The following is a 16,581-nucleotide window of genomic DNA, read 5'->3' on the forward strand; positions in this document are numbered from 1 at the left end:
GTTATTGTATTTAAAGTAATGTTAAATGATCTATTTACACGTTGAATATTAACTTGATTTATGGCTTTAGTTACGCAAAATGTATGTATGTCCCTATATTTATGTATTATCAAATTAATATAATAAAATGTACGCAACTTAGGCTATGTGTGCATGCTATGTGAATAGAGAATCGATAGATGATTGATATTTAAAGAACTGAATGTGATCTTTATAATAATTAAGTTTCAGATATTTGATAAACACTTGACTTAATCCATGACAATACTTATTGTACTTAGGCTGGGTTGCACCATCTTACTTTAGCTTTGACAAACGTCAAAAATCTGTCAAACTCTATACAAAAAGCACCGGTTATTGTTAAAGTTACGGTGAAAGTAAGTTGGTGCAACTCAGCCTTTAGTTTTATTAATATTTATTTTCTAAACTGTAAAGAATGACTGTAAGAAACAATACCAAAACACTTATATTAAGCTTATTTATTAACGTATTAATGTGAATATAATTGGTTCGAATTATAATGGATATGATGAGAAAATAATTATGGGTTTTATTACGATTTCATAGTTTAATTATTTTAAAGCTAAACGCTTGCATGAATCCCTTGTTCGTGACAATGAACTGCGACATTTTATTGGACTTTTTAATTACGTAGAAATGAATTCTGAGCTTGAGTTTGAGACGAGTTTTGAGCGTCATTTCTTAATATGAGCTTATTGAATCTCCTTGTTTCTTTCCATCTAGCTAGTCTGTACTAGCGAGCGTTTTAAGACGCATAATGAGATAGGTCTTGATAACCAATTGGTTTATTAACTTAGTGGTGTCGCTAACCCTAGAAGTTTTTACTTAACAATAAATTGTTATTTACATTAGGGAAATAAATATGACAATTATATTTATTTTTAGTATCGTATCTATTCGCATGTCAACGTGACCATGAAGGTACCTCCTTATTTGTATGCAAATTCGACATAGTGATCTATCAACGCACAGCCCAAACCACTGGACGGATCGGGCTAAAATTTGGCATGTAGGTAGACGTTATGACGGAGGCATCCGCTAAGAAAGGATTTTACGAAACTCCACCCCTAAGGGGGCAAAACGGAATCCACGCGTAGGTACGAAGTCGCGGGCGGCCGCTAGTTTATTTATATAAGTACCACTTCTCAATCATTTCCAAGCATCTGTTCAAATTTTAACAGTGATAACTACTTACTGAGATTAGTGCTAAGTAAGTAAGTATGAAGCCGTGCAAATCAATTAAAAAATAGCCTTAATATTAGCCACAGAATTAAGCCTTTTCAGTTATACATATTAAAAAGCCAATTTCTACATCAAAGTCGGATGAAAGCTTTATTTTAAAAGTCGGCTTCAAGCTCAATGGTACAATGGAAACGGCCCCGCTAGGTCTCAACTTAATTACCTCCAAGCAAATGTTTTGAATCTAAACATTTTGTTCATTTTCAGGAGGCAAACCTGCGTGACACAATGACTATCCTGAATTCAATTTGGAGGAAGCTAACGAATACCAAAGCTCTGGAAAAATCCAGCGGCTGCCTGGAAACTCAGTTCTTTGAGACCGTTTACCGGGTTTCTTATTTGACAGGTTTGTGTCTATTAAATAAATAATATTCATTTAATTGGAAAAGTACGCAGTTATTTCATTGATTTTATAGTAAGAGCTCTTTCTTCGAGTCTATACCGATATTAAGTTTGTCGTTTTTTGTCGGTTGGAATTATTGCGGCCGCACATCTGTTGTTGCAACATGCAAAATTGAGCAACCTCTCAGATCAGTACAGCCTGTCTAAGCTCAGATTATTCTTTGCTATCATTTTATATCATTACCACGCAAATGCTACGCCCACGCTACGTCACGCTCTTTTATGTAGGTCATGTCTAATTAGAAAAAAATAAAAATAAAACAGTACAGTTCAGCAAAGTTTACCTACTTAAAAGTATGTATCTCAATATTCTCAATAGAGCAAGTGGAAAATTCGTGTTCTATTTCGCGTTATTCGAGTGCCTGTCGATGGAAATAGCTCCGTATGAAAAATTCCGGTCTCGTGTAATAGCATGCAACGGTCGCCGCTGCTAGCGGATATTGCATTTTTTAAATAAACTTTATGCAATTTTTATAAAAAACTGTGTCGTAGTGGCGTTGTAGATTCCAGTTTGGACCTTTTTACTGATTCTGTGATGCTTGAGTGAATTACAACATTCTGGTTTCACGAACACTTGCGATTTCTACTTCATTATGTGTGTTCAAGTTCAAGTCAATTGTGGGTCTAGACAAAGTGCACATTAAAATCGCAAACCGGTCGAAAAGTGGTCGAAAGTCCTTTTTTTTGTTGATGCATTCGATTTTCTTTTGATAAGTGCATTTTGTCTAGGGGGGTCTCAATATTTATTTATAATCTAGTTAAAATGTAGTTCAGTCTAAAACTCTAGAGACCAGACAGTCTCTTGTAAAATATAACAATCAAAAATAAAAATAAAAAAATGTGTCAAACCAAACTACTTTTAAACCATGTCAGTCTTACAAACAAGCTTTATTTCAAACCAGCAGTTTCAAACATAAGTTTCTTTTCCGTGAAATATTCTCTTGGAAAAGTTTAAGAATGTATTCGCGTTAAGAGAACGATAACAAAGGCCTTCACAGATCTAAGTTTAGCTCAAACTTATCGACGTGTCTCCACTTCAGGCCGCGAAGTTGGTACAAGAAAGTTGGTCTAAAGCCCGGTCTGTGAGCACGTAGAATTTTGTCCAATGACCCCAAGCTACCCATCCTTATCGCTCGCGCGTAATTATATTGCTGTCACGACTGTGCGACGGGCGCTCGCAGTGAGTGTGCGAGCGCGATTGCAACATAATTACGCGCGAGCGATAAGGATGGGTAGCTTGGGGTCATTGGACAAAATTCTACGTGCTCGCAGACCAGACTATAGAAGGTTCACGAATAAGCTATTGATTAGTATTTTCAGTTGTGCAGACAATAGCAATTACTAAAAGCTATGTCAAGAACAAGCGTAGATTCAAACTCCAGCTGAAGTTGTATCAATTACCCTACCACGCTAAAACTTGACACTACACCCGTATTCTCAAACATTACTATGAGGTCTCACAGTGCGCGTGGACGCACAGGGTGACATACGAGCTATATTCAACGTTGTACGTTGGATTTGCTGCTTCACTTAAGCAAGCATCGGTTGAGAATACGGGCGTTATACACACCCCTTTCCCATATTTAATCTTTGATCAAATCCGGATTTCAACTGTCAAATTTAAATCTGTTGTTGATACGTTTACACTTTAATATTCGTTATTTAAATAATTCTTAAACAATATGAAAATGGAAAAACCTCGGAATCCGTAGATATTTCGAATTCGGACGGATCTGTCGAAATATTATAAAGATAAAGACTAAGTCAATATAATGTGTTTTCATCGAGTTCCGTAGTAAGCCTGCTGAATGTACCTAATGCTATTGTGCAAAGAGTATGAGTAGCTCACTCAAGTAACTTGGATGAAACCGCTGCTAAGAACATACTTTAATAATTCGTTTGGGCTTAATGAACCTTTGAGGAAATTCCTCACTGGCGGAATCTTTCATAATGTTCATATTACAAAATGTAATAAGAAAGGCTGTTTGAAAATGGGAAGGTTGAAGTTAAACGTTATGATTCAGAAGAAAAATAGCGATTATTAAGTATTTTCTTTAGCTATCATCTTCTGTTCGGAGAACCTTACTTACAGGGCAGATATGTACCATCCTAGACTGTGCGATGCGGTCAAATACCTACCTTGTCTTGCATAAAAAAACCCTAGTGTCTGGAAGCTAAACCTGCCCACTAATCTAATCATGGTCTAGTATTTCTTATAGGTGTAGGTATCAAGTTGAATCGATTTTATCAAGTTCTAATACTTCTGGGTTAATAGCAATTCATGACAGATAGTCCTCACGTATTTCGTCTATGAGGGCTGAGTTGGTCTCATACTTATTACGGGCCTTAGAGTTATAATTTTTTATGTATCTATATCTATAGGTACGGTTGCGGTAAAGTTAAAAACTATAATTATCCTACAGGCATATCTATGGCTGATGAAGATATCCCTTACCTGATCTACAGTAGCGTTGTCAAACTCCTTATATTCTTGCTGATTGTTGGAGAGTTCTGGCATCTCGCCACGGAGGTGACAAGCTTCGATGAGATGGCCGACATGGTTAACATCACTGTCATTCAGTATATCGCTATTTTCAGATACAGGAGCATGGTAAGTTAAAGTGCAGTCAACAACACATTGGAATATACATTTTGTTGCAAAATCGCCCACATTATTTTAGACATTATTAAGTGCCAAAGTTTGATCGAAATTCATTGGTGTGACATGTCTAGAGAAGCTCAGAGAACTTTAACGTGATAGATAGAACAACTGAGCGACATTAAACAGTGCCACCACAAAACAGTTTGACATCCAATATTGCGATAAAATCAACTGCACGAACGAATACCTAAAGCGGAAAGATATAATGCCTGACCAGGAACATAAAAACCCTGGCATAGAGGCGCTTCAATTGCATTTGATAGTGCAACACTGGGTACAGTCGTACCTGTATTAAATTAATAGGCTAACTGTATGTATCAGGATTCAGGATTATAGGCTAATTTAATATTTTTATAAATTAACAAATAATATTATATTATAGGTAAACTGGTTTAAATAAATTAAATGAAACCATCAATCGAGCAAGTAGGATTTTATTATTATTCATCAATAATCAAATTCTGAACTTGAATATTCAACTACGATGTCTGCTCATGAACGCTTCAAACTCGGTACTTCTTTCCCAATTCCATAAAATTCAATACTTACAAAGTGACATAAAACTTTAAAATAGGTAGTTGAAACAAACCACAGCTAATTTTCATAGTTGACTGTACTATACGATAAACATGTCAGTCAATTTGACAACCTTTGTCGGAAACATTATTCAATGAAAATATTGTCCGAACCCTTAGTATTTCTCTTCGACAAATACTTTAACACATTGTGAACCACTTTTCTTTCACAACTATAAAAAGATTTTAGCAATTTAATTCAGAAAATCAATTGAACACATTTAAAATAAAGTTTGTTTACACTTTGACAGCAATAGACTGACATGCAAGGTGACATGTCAATGAAGTTTTCAGTTACTGTTGCCATTAAAAGAAATTAGTACCATTAATTTTCCGCAACATGGCGAGGGTTTTTATGTTCCTGGTCAGGCTATAGTAATTTTCATTTGACTTTTTGTGTATTCTTAATGGTCTGTCATGGTTTTTTACTTTCTGTCAAATAAACCATCCCATAGATACGTATAAAACTACAACCTCTATAAAGGTCCTAGAAATGCCTATTATGTTCTTAATATGGATTATGGAACCATTATAAGATAATGTGTCACGATTTTTCACAGTTATACCATAAGGATGTGTACAAAAAACTAGCCATATCCATGGAGTCGCAATATTTTGATATATCTACAAAGGAAAGGAGGGATGTGGTTGATTACTGGGTCAAAAGGAATGCTAACAACGTGAAGTTGTTACTTGTGTTAGGAAACTGTACCTTAATTGCTTGGTAAGCATAATATTATGTGAACATCTTCATAGTTGGTAATATTTTTATATTGAATCTGAAAACATGGGACTATAGGGAGACATTGTTCGTTCGTTCATTCGTTTCAGCCAAATGACGTCCACTGATGGACAAAGGCCTCCTCCAAGGTTTTCCACAATGCATGGTCCTACGCTGCCCGCATCCCGGCTCTTCCCGCGACCTTTACCGGATCGTCGGTCCACCTAGTGGGCTGGCGCCCACGCTACGTTTTCCAGCCCGTGGTCGCCACTCGAGAACTTTTCTGCCCCAAAGGCCATCGTCTCTACGAGCTATCTGCAGGAGAACCAAAGTGACCGACATAGTTCGCAGAATTGCTAATATCAAGTGGCAGTGGGCGGGACACATTGTATTTTGTAGTAAATTTTACTGTTTATCGGGATAACAAATCCTATTTCTTCTTCTTTTAATATTCCAGTTTATTAATCAACCTGTTTATGTCCTAGGTTTCTGTACCCCTTGGTAGACGACCTGGAATACAACGTGTTCATCGGGATTCGCCTGCCTTTCCCTTACTATAGCCCGGTGTGCTACGCCTTCGTGTACCTGCTCTTGTTGATAGTCTTCTCGTATATATCCCACTTTGTGATGGCCAACGACCTGATCATGCAGGCTCATCTACTGCACATGGTGTGCCAGTTTGATGTACTCTGCAACTGCTTTAAGAACTTAATGGAGGATTGTGCAAAAGGATTTAAAGGTAAAATGTATTGTAAGGATCGTAAATAACATCACGAAGTTTTATAGAAGTTTTTGTCGAAGTCCATATACTTCCTTGTGTCTTTTAGTAATATGCCTCGAAGAAGATGTTTTTTAGAATGTTTATTATGTCTTAAAGGTATAGATCGAGAAAGTCTGCTGGCGAATGCGAATTACAGAGAAGTCTTCAAAGCAAGGCTGGGTGATATGATTACTCAACATCGGTATATTCTTGAGTAAGTATTTTTGGAAGTTAAATAACAATAAATAGGTAAAGATAAATAAGTTAGATCGGATTAAGCCAAGTCATATGCCTATGGCACTTATATGATGATTATCTATTGTTACAACTGATGAAGCTGATGAAGAAAATCCCACATCACACACAGGTTAATAACATACAGGGGTGAACTATGTGTGACTTCAAACTTTAAACTTTTGTTGCAAATTTGCATCTCTTACAACTACACAAGACCACATAGACACCATAAATTGTTTCAGCCACGCCATGGAACTCCGCCACACGCTGAGCGGCCCCATGCTAGGCCAATTGGCGGCCAGTGGGACTCTTATTTGCTTTATCGGTTATCAAGCGACTACGGTAAGGCAACATTAAGGCTTGGTATTTCTGCTAAAGTAGGTATTTCGCGCTGTCAAAATCTGCGCGCGCAATACTTCGCCGAAGACAGCGCGCCAAAGAGCTCTCGCGGCTACACAGTATAGAAATACCAGTTGGTTAGGTTAGGTTGACTTCCTTCCGTTCAAGCGACACACTCACAGCACTTTCTAATACAAATCATATCCAAGTGATACAAATTAAAACAACTTTCAGAATTTTTGGGAATATATTTTAGAATCGAATAAATATAAAATATAACTGCCAAAGTAAACACGGTTCAAAGAGGCGTGGCGTCACCCGCATCCGTTAAAAGCCCTCAAGTTATTTCTGAACTTTAGTTTAGTAAAAGATTTAGAATCTCAAATCGCTTATTTTAAAAATAAAACCATAATTAGAAAACGAATAGAGGTAACTTTGGGAATTTATTCTATCGAGTCAACTTAATCAAATCGTGTTTCCATCCGTTAATAGCCCTAGAAAATATCCTCAACTATGCCCAATAAAAATCTTAGCCTTTAATTTTACTGTTTAGTACCTCAAAAATGAAAAATGAAAACCTCATTTTCGCCATTTTCTCTGCTACCCGGCCTTAACGACGATTTAATCTATGACTAGCGGAATGGTAGTAACTTTTGGGCTTTGCCACATTTATCAACCCGGAAAGGGACCGTAACCGTATCAACTTGAGGCGGTCAGTTTTCTTTGTATCAAAATCAAGATCAAAATCAAAATCATTTATTCAGTTTAGACCACAAGTGGCACTTATGAACGTCAAAAAATAAAAAATAAAAGGTAGCCTTATGGGGCACTTATGAAACTCCATACTTACGGTTTTGATCTCATTCCGAGTTGATAAGTCTGCTATGAGCTTTATTGCTGGACGATCGGTCACTCCAATATAGTCGCGTATTTCCAACTCTAGATAACTATTGGAATCGAACCTTTTAACTCACAAGCTCACTTAATCTCCTCTAAACTATGCTTTCATTGTTTTTTGTTGTCATAATGTCTGATTTTTATATTCCAGTCTGGAGCTTACAACATTACCAAGTGCCTCATGAGTTTGTTCTACCTGTGTTACAATTTGCTTGTGTTTTACATTATTTGTCGTTGGTGCGAAGAAATTTCAGTTCAGGTAATTTTTTTAAAGACTTTTCCATTGTCCTGTCGCATCTTCTTAAAATTGATCTTTAAAGCACATGGTTTTAGTTATACAAATTACCAAGAAACCAATTTGTTTCTTACTAATTACGACGACACTCGATCCATCGTCATGCCAACAAATAATTAAAACTGTTTCAGTACCTACAACAGAAATAAAAGCAGTAGGCTTATTTACTGGGTACATAATAGATAACGTTCTAAACTAAAAAATAATCTCTATGTATTTGGTGGATATTATTCCCGCCTTTCTGTCACTTAACTTTTTGTTAGAGCAATATTATATGGCCTCAGAAAATTAAGGTAATTGAATATGAAAGTTATGTAGAATAGGAAAAGTGGGAGGAAAATGATGAAGGCGAAGGATAGAACATTAATTACGCGATTTTTTCATTATAATACATAAAATATTACAATAAATGTACGAATCATGAAACTTGAAATTGACTTGCATGTGTTCGTTAGAAAATAATATGCCTACTGCTGAATACCTCTACTGGAACTCTAGCGGTAGCCTTTGAGGGCATGACGTCACGTGTAATGTGTCACGTTCACAAAGCGCTGGGCTGGGCTATCAAGTTATCGTTTGAGTGGTATAATTGGTGGATAATTGGACGCCTTACCTTAGTTGGCCAACCTAGAATGAAGTGTCGCTTTAGCGAGGCCATTATTGTCAACTTGATGAACATGTGCATCGCTAACAAATTAGTCTAAATCCGTACGAAATGTGGTCTAGTCGGAATTAAATGACATCATGCTGTTGACGTAATATTGCTGTGGTAAAACTGGACTATTTTTTATTTATGAATGTTTTATAAAAATGTTTTTTCCATAGACCTTGAGAAACGATAAGACCGTTCACCCATGGTTGTGCTCTCTCTAGTACGGTAAATGCGGTCTCCTTAAATATTAACTTCTTATTCATATAATTAATTATTATCAGAACGATATTTAAATTCCCATGTTATCCAGTATTAAGGATGATGGGCACAAATGTATGGAAAGTGGTACCCGCTCCAATAGCCATAACCAATATATATTTTAAAAGGCCTTTAGATATAGGAAAATGTCTGCTATGGGGCCAGTTCTAATTCACGTTTTGAAAGCAGTAATTCCACTAAGTATTATAATGAAAGTATAACACAATCATCCATGTATACGAGTATGTATTATGACTACAATCTATTAATATAACTAAAAGAAGCATTGAAAAGGAAAGGATTACACGTACGATGAACTACCCAAGCTATTAGCCCTTTATTCGCTTTCATCATCATCATCATGATCATTTCAGCCATAGGACGTCCAGTTGAACATAGGCCTCCCCCAATGATTTCCACAATGGCCGGTTGGTGGCGGCCTGCATCCAGCTCCATCCCGCTACCTTTATGAGGTCGTCGGTCCATCTTGTGGGTGGACTTATTGGGTCTTGTGGGTTTATTCGCTTTAGCAACTTATAATAAAACCCTTACGAAGTAATAAAACTTTAACCCCTTTATTAATAACNTGAATAAATGATCTTTTATCTTTTATCTTTTTATCTTTTAAAATAAAAGTTACACCCTAGTTGAACTCTGGCTTAAATTGTCATTTGGTATGAAAATGTCATTTTAATCTAAGGTTCTTCCTAGGTGTAACTTTTTATTAATAAGGGGGTAGTATTTCTTTAAATAAAAATATTTATTTCACAATTATCCCCATCAATAATTAAAGAGTTAAGGAAGGATGCTGGACTTCCTGCCTCGCATAACCTAAGACCATACGATGGACACGTATGATATTTCTTCTTCTTCCTCGGTCCCTCACTGATGAGGATCGCGACCACAGATAGTGTTCCTCCCCAGACTGCGGTCATAAGCTGTGTAGACCGCACGTTGCAAACTCCCGCCCACCGTCTTCCTCACCGCGCGTCCGACCATCTCGTCGGTGCCCTGCCCCGAGCGCGTCTGCCTTCCATACTGTATGATACTTAGGTTATACAAAATGTATCTTTATCTTCGAACGCAACCAGATCTGAGGCTGGTGGCCATAGTAAATGTTGTTCGTCTTGGTAAGACCTTTCAAATGACACTACAAACATAATTATTGGAGCCGGGTACCATTCTGCAAAAAAGTATGTGTATCTTCGTACACAACCAGATCTGAGGCTGGTGGTCATAGTAAAAGTTGTTCATCATGGTAAGACCTTTCAAACGATACTAGACACATATCTATTGGAGCCGGGTACCATTTTGCCCATTGTCCTTTGCTCGTGGAATGAGGAATTAGTATAAATTACAAAAAAACATGCTCTTTAGTGTAGGTTAAGTTGGAAGAAAGTGACATTATAATCACAAATTAATTTTGCCTTTTGATACATTAGAAGTGGTCAATTTGCGATGTTAGATGCTTCCATGTGAACATCACTTCCACGACGGGACGTCCACCCAAAAGGTGGACCGACAACCTGATAAAATTAGCAGGAAGGCGCTGGTTGCAGGCCGCTACCAACCGTGCGATGTGGCAGTCATTGGGGGAGGCCTATGTTCAGTAGTGGACGTCCTGTGACTGAATTGATGATGACGAGCATCACTTTCTGTTGAGATAGAGGCCAATAGTTTCCTCGTCGTGGCTAAGACCTATATCTTTTTCAATTGCAGAGTCAAAGAGTAGGTGAAGCAGTGTACTGCTCGAACTGGGAGTGCGGTGCTAGCAATATCCCTGGAGTCAAGGTGTCCCTGCTCATGGTGATAACGCGCGCCAACAAGCCCCTGACCCTCACTGCTGGAGGGGTCTACGATCTGTCGCTTATGACTTTCAGCTCTGTGAGTAACCAAGTTTATACTCATAAGACCTGAAATTTATAGTGGATGACACTATTCACAAATTAATTAAATTTTCTTAAAATCACAACTCTATTTTAGGGATTGCATAATGTACTATTTTAACTTTCTTATATTTATTTGACTTGAAGTCAATTAATCTTTAGTCAATAGACTGAAAAACAGCGTGGCCCCATAAGGGCCATATTCAGGTTGTGGCTTTTTTCCACGGGAGATTTTGTAGGTATGAGATTGTGGCTTTTGCATAAAGTGGAATATCTAAATAAATATTGAACTTTTAAATACAATTGTTTTACTGAAAGGTGTATAGAGGAATGTAGTATTTAATAATTAAATAAAAGAAAAAAGCCCTAATGATCATTGGGGCAGTCTTCGTTGGGTACGACGAATTGACTGGTGGAATCTAGTCTAGTCTGTCTAGTTCCCAAATTATGTGACTTTGTTCACCGCACAATACAAAATTAGTAACTCTATGTCTTTCGCGATTTAATCAATCCCGTTGCTAAGCCTGGATCTCTGTTAATATGGCTGCCAGTGTGACAGCCCTTGACTATTTGTCACATGTGGAACGGTCACAGCGGTTCCTCGAAAACAATGGGTGTTAGACCACTATATAGATTAACCATGTAGGTACCTATCTACTCATACCTAGCTTCATTTAGGTTTTTAATTCCCAATTAAAATGATGAACTTTATTTTTGCAGATATTAAAAACATCATACAGCGCATTGACGCTCTTGCTACGTCTCAAAAGTACAGAATAAAAGCTAGTATTATGTTTATAATGCACGCAAGATTTACACGCGTAGTGATTTCAGCAAATATTAGAATATCATCTAGATAAACACAGCTGTCGACGCAAGTAGCGATGGACAAACGAAATAAACTTGGTAGATGCCATTGTCATGTTAATGTTACCACGATTGTCCGAACTTATTACCATTCGACAAAATGTTTTCATGTCATATACCTTTAGGAATTAGTCAACGTTGTCATGTTCGAATGATAATTATAAATACCACGAAGTTGGATGTATGGTCAAAACTGTGTTAACTAAGTGAGAGAACGCACTAAGCTGTGAGCTAAGGACTGAGCTCAAACATGAATCTCTTGGGGTATCTGATCACGCTGGTTAATCTTCAGGTAATTAAATTGTTATTTAACTTTCTGACAGATTCTATCTTCTATAAATTCCCTGTTCGACTTATAAAAACTATTTCAATAACAGTCGTATTTTATTGACCACAATAAAGTTCAAGCAATTCAGAAGTATTCAGTGACCTAATAAGAAATGAGAAATGAACTCATAAAGACAAAGTGCAGTAAACTGCAGTGCATATTGTGCACATGTCATTCTATATTGTGATATTTCTGGAAGTTTTATTTTTATTGTGTCATAACATTGATGGCCATAAAACGGCTTTATGTTTGTAGGTATGCATCATTTTGTTTTTGGTTCTGTTGATATTTCAAACGTAAAAGAAAAACTACTACTGAGATAGAGTAGGTGCAAAAATAGTAAACAATATTATTGCATGCTTGTCATTTTTGTTACTTGAGTAGGTATGTGCTAAGTCAAATTTGGCTTGATCATGTGAAATTCAGCGTCTCATCAAAATGTTTGCCATACATTAGAACGTACACACTTATAAATTGATATTACCAATACATTATCAAGTTGTATGTGACCATTGGTATTAAAATTAAAATGAACTGACCATGAATCCCAAGCAAAATGTAGTATTTTCCATTCATACCGAAATTTTCAATAGCAATGAGGTCGACCCGTAAAAGTGCTATTGATATTGTTAATTAATTCGAAATTACTTTCCTTTCAGAGCTTCGACAAATCAGCTGGTCCCGTTAAAGATCTGTCAATAAAGGTGGCCGAGTTGCAAACTCTTACAAATGAATTGCGAATGATACCGGGATTGGACCTCGATGGGTTCAAAGCCACCGGCTATTACCGGGTAGGGGACGTGGGGAAATACCTGTCAAGAAACCTCCGGGACTACATTTACTCTGGAGAAGGTAACCCGAAAGATGAAGGAGTAGTTTTGACCCTGTTCTTTAAAGATGGCCCGATCAACCTAGAAGATGAGAATCTAACTTATTTCCTCCATAAGAAAATTGGCAATGAAGAAAGGGAGCAAGTGAGAGCCATTCTGGACGGCTAAAACTACGGTTGGAAAAGTCTGCCCATTCCGAACCGTATAGTAAAACCGTCATAAAACTTTTAGATAAAATTTATCTGTCGTAGCTTCTAGTTTCGAACAACCACCGCGCCAACTTTTGCTGGTAATTAAATTCCACCCTAGTTTTAGAATGCTTCAAATAAATTGTTTTATTAAACTTTGTGTTTTATTTGTGAATACAATTTTATTGTTAGGGAAAATTTAACTAGAAGCAATGTTATTTGTTAGATAATTTTGGTTTCACGTTCCACCTCACTGTGGCGTGGAGCATATGCTCCAATGTCAAAATGGCCCCGTCTGTGGCGTGGAGCATATGATCCACAAAATGTAGGTTCACATTTCGCGGCACAGCACGCTCAATTTTTATTAGATTGCATTAAGATTACTACAGTACGTTCCTGACGAACCGGGCTGTATAATGATATACGCCTTGGATACGGCCTAGAAGGAAAATAAAAAGTTATCTGTCATCAAAGTTACGCTATTTTCGTTGCGCACTTTGCCTACTTGCCGCCTTGATTATACTACGTTGGCAGACTTATATTCCTTGAAATTTGTATTAGATCATAGAACGGTAAATAATCTTCAATTATTTATCTATTTTGTGAGGTTTGTTAGCAATTTTCATTGAAAAAAGCTGTGATGAATGCAAAAGTACCCTAAGTATGAACGACGTCTGTGCCGATTCATTGACTTTTAAATGATCTAAATTACCACTAATCTCCAAATGTTTCTTTTATTAGTTGCAGTATTTATCATTTTAGCTAAATACGTAAACATGAGGCATATTCTGATGTAAAACGTGAGAAATATCAATAAAAGTGTGTAACGATTTTTTGTGGATCAAATGCTCCAAGCTCACAGACGCGGTTTGACATTAGTTTGACATTAGTTTGAAGTTTTTTTTGGTGGGGTGACTAACATGGATTTCCGTTCGTCGGCTTTATTATTATGACTTAAAATTAATTTGACTATTTATTTTATTGTATTTACGTCAACTTTTTATTTTTATTAACATTAATAATGAAATAAAAAAATCTTTTAACTGTCATTGGTATATTTCTTTGGCACTTGGTACAATTATTCTTCATACTCCTGAGCAGGTTATAGTATACTTACTTCCCACGGCAACGGGAATTAGCGGGAAAATCCTTATGTATGAAAAATCTAAACCGCTTAAGTTAGACACTTGAAACTTGGCATGCAGGTACCTTAGTAAACTTAAAGCTTAGTTACAACAGGATATCGCAAAATTCCTACGGGAACGGGAGTTAGCGGGAAAAAACATTTGTATGAAAAAATCTAAACCGCTTAAGTTAGACGCTTGAAATTTGGCTTGCAGGTACCTTAGTAAACTTAAAACTTAGTTACAACAGGATATCGTAAAATTCCTACGGGAACGGGAGTTAGCGGGAAAAAACATTTGTATGATAAAATCTAAACCGCGTAAAATGGGATCCACGCGTACGAAGTCGCGGGCGGCCTCTAGTTATTGAATAAACAAAAAACCCAACTGCGTAAAAATGAATTAAAAAGATAAAAACAAGATTTGATGCCTCCGACTGCATTTGTGAACACTAAGGCTGAGTTGTCTTTTTTTTATCTTTTTAGTTCATTTTTAGGCAGTTGGGTTTTTTGTTTATTCAATAATAATTGATTTAAATTTACTAGAACTTTCAAACTGGAAGTCAAACCCTCTTATCTAAATTAGTGCCTAATGTGCGCCTACACTTAAAGTGGAAGTTTTTTTCAACATAATTTTCTGTTGCTACATATTGTTGTTTTTTTTGCAGCAGAGCCGCCACATCGGGTATCCTGGTTAGCCAGCCGGGCGAGAAGAAGTGACGCGCCTGTCTGTGGCGTGGAGCATATGCTCCACTGTGGCGTGGAGCATATGATCCAATGTCAAAATGGGTCCGTCTGTGGCGTGGAGCATATGATCCACAAAATGTAGGTTCACATTTCGCGTAGCAGTAATAATTAAAGTGTTCGCGCCTTGCAGACGCGATGGAAATTTATAAATAAAACTCGGAAACTGCTTATTTCGTTGTATTCTTGAGACGTTACAATTTTGATGTTGTTCGATCGGAATCCAAAAGAGAAGTGATTTTATACAATGGTTTTCAATATAAAGTATTGACTGACAAAAGTTATGTGACATTTACATTAGAAGTAGATTTTGCTATTAGAATATGACGAGGCGCGAGTAGGGCCGCAACAAAAGCGTTTTCCTTTTATAAAATCATAATAATAATTATCTATGAATGTCATAAAAAATATTATTTATAGTTTTCTTTTTATTTTAGTTTAAGATGTTGAATAAATAACATTAAAACCTTAGGTAAAAGCTGATAAAAATTTAAAAGAAGAATTTGTTTATGTTTGTTTTATATTTTTTGTCTGTGATGTTACTGTTTCTTTCAATAAATAAAAATCATAATAAATCAATGGATTTTGATTTTATTAACCTACTATAATATAACTTGAAAAGAGCCCGGCAAGCGAGAGGTCATGGGTTCGATTCCTGCCTAAGGAAAGAAAGACAACAGCCCGGCAAGCGAGAGGTCATGGGTTCAATGAGGGCTATCGTTTTAGCGCTCACCAGTTAGCGCCACTGTAGAGTAAGGTCCTGTCACTTGCTAGTAGCGAAGACAGTGGCACCAACTGGTGAGCGCTAAAGTGGTAGGAGGACTATCGCATTTGTACTCATCAAGATGTTCCCAGAAGGGAATAATTTATTGGCGAAACAATGCCATATTTATTTACAAAACTTATGTACTATCAGGGACTCTTCCGCCTGACCACTTTGTAGAAATTTCAGCGTAAGCGCATCGCTCCGGTCACGTGCTAAGGGAAATGCAAAAAAAATCGAGTTAACGAGTTTTCGACTTAACAAGAACTTCGAGATACAAGGACTTAACTGCTGAAATTTTGACTTGTAGAGGACGGACAAGCTCCGCTAAAAGTAATCCTGTCCTGTGGCGACAAGGACAAACATCACGTTCACAGCTGTGTTACTTAAAAAGTTTCATTGATGTATTCTTTCATTGCACGTGTACAAGACAAAAACAATAGATTAGAAGCCCCGAACCCGAACATTCATTTTGGATTTTATTGCTATTATTTCGGGGAATTCCAATTTCCAAGTAAGAAGTTATTATATTTTACTAACTACGACTTACGGAGTCCCCTTTTTTTTCGAGTTATAGAGTATAAATATGTATCATCAATACTTCGTAGGGAAATAACATTTTGTTCGAGTTACAAAGTCTAAATAATTCGAGATACCGCGTATTTAGGTGCTCAGCGGAAGGGAATGGCAATTTTTTTCGACTTACTGAGGATTTCGACTTAACGAGGTTCGAGTTATAGAGATTCCACTGTATTTTTTACTACGACCAATAAGAAACAATCAGGGCTTAGAGC

At 36.8% G+C, this 16,581-nt stretch overlaps 2 protein-coding genes across 2 annotated transcripts; both read left to right on the forward strand.

Moving 5' to 3' along the window:
• The first annotated feature begins 1,467 nt into the window (after positions 1–1,467).
• On the forward strand, positions 1,468–12,049 carry Or-64 (olfactory receptor 64). The gene is made up of 9 exons (XM_028321716.1): positions 1,468–1,606; positions 4,086–4,273; positions 5,460–5,623; positions 6,106–6,359; positions 6,498–6,594; positions 6,860–6,959; positions 8,005–8,112; positions 10,778–10,942; positions 11,665–12,049. Exons 1-9 carry the CDS (start codon positions 1,489–1,491, stop codon positions 11,722–11,724), a joined length of 1,254 nt encoding a protein of 417 aa, XP_028177517.1. The 5' UTR covers positions 1,468–1,488; the 3' UTR covers positions 11,725–12,049.
• On the forward strand, positions 11,942–13,172 carry LOC114365198 (uncharacterized). The gene is made up of 2 exons (XM_028321718.1): positions 11,942–12,103; positions 12,799–13,172. Exons 1-2 carry the CDS (start codon positions 12,062–12,064, stop codon positions 13,135–13,137), a joined length of 381 nt encoding a protein of 126 aa, XP_028177519.1. The 5' UTR covers positions 11,942–12,061; the 3' UTR covers positions 13,138–13,172.
• Positions 13,173–16,581: the final 3,409 nt, after the last annotated feature.

Source organism: Ostrinia furnacalis, unplaced genomic scaffold (genome assembly GCF_004193835.3).
Source record: "Ostrinia furnacalis isolate ACB-3 unplaced genomic scaffold, ASM419383v2 OfSCF7560, whole genome shotgun sequence".
Lineage (NCBI taxonomy): Eukaryota > Metazoa > Arthropoda > Insecta > Lepidoptera > Crambidae > Ostrinia > Ostrinia furnacalis.

Bases quoted from the DNA above. Each gene is read 5' to 3' on its own strand.
- LOC114365198 (XM_028321718.1), top strand. From the start codon at position 12,062: ATGAATCTCTTGGGGTATCTGATCACGCTGGTTAATCTTCAG. The intron at 12,104-12,798 runs GTAATTAAATTG...CTTTCCTTTCAG, and splicing joins TCACGCTGGTTAATCTTCAG to AGCTTCGACAAATCAGCTGG.
- Or-64 (XM_028321716.1), top strand. From the start codon at position 1,489: ATGACTATCCTGAATTCAATTTGGAGGAAGCTAACGAATACCAAAGCT. The intron at 4,274-5,459 runs GTAAGTTAAAGT...GATTTTTCACAG, and splicing joins TTTTCAGATACAGGAGCATG to TTATACCATAAGGATGTGTA. The intron at 5,624-6,105 runs GTAAGCATAATA...TTTATGTCCTAG, and splicing joins AACTGTACCTTAATTGCTTG to GTTTCTGTACCCCTTGGTAG.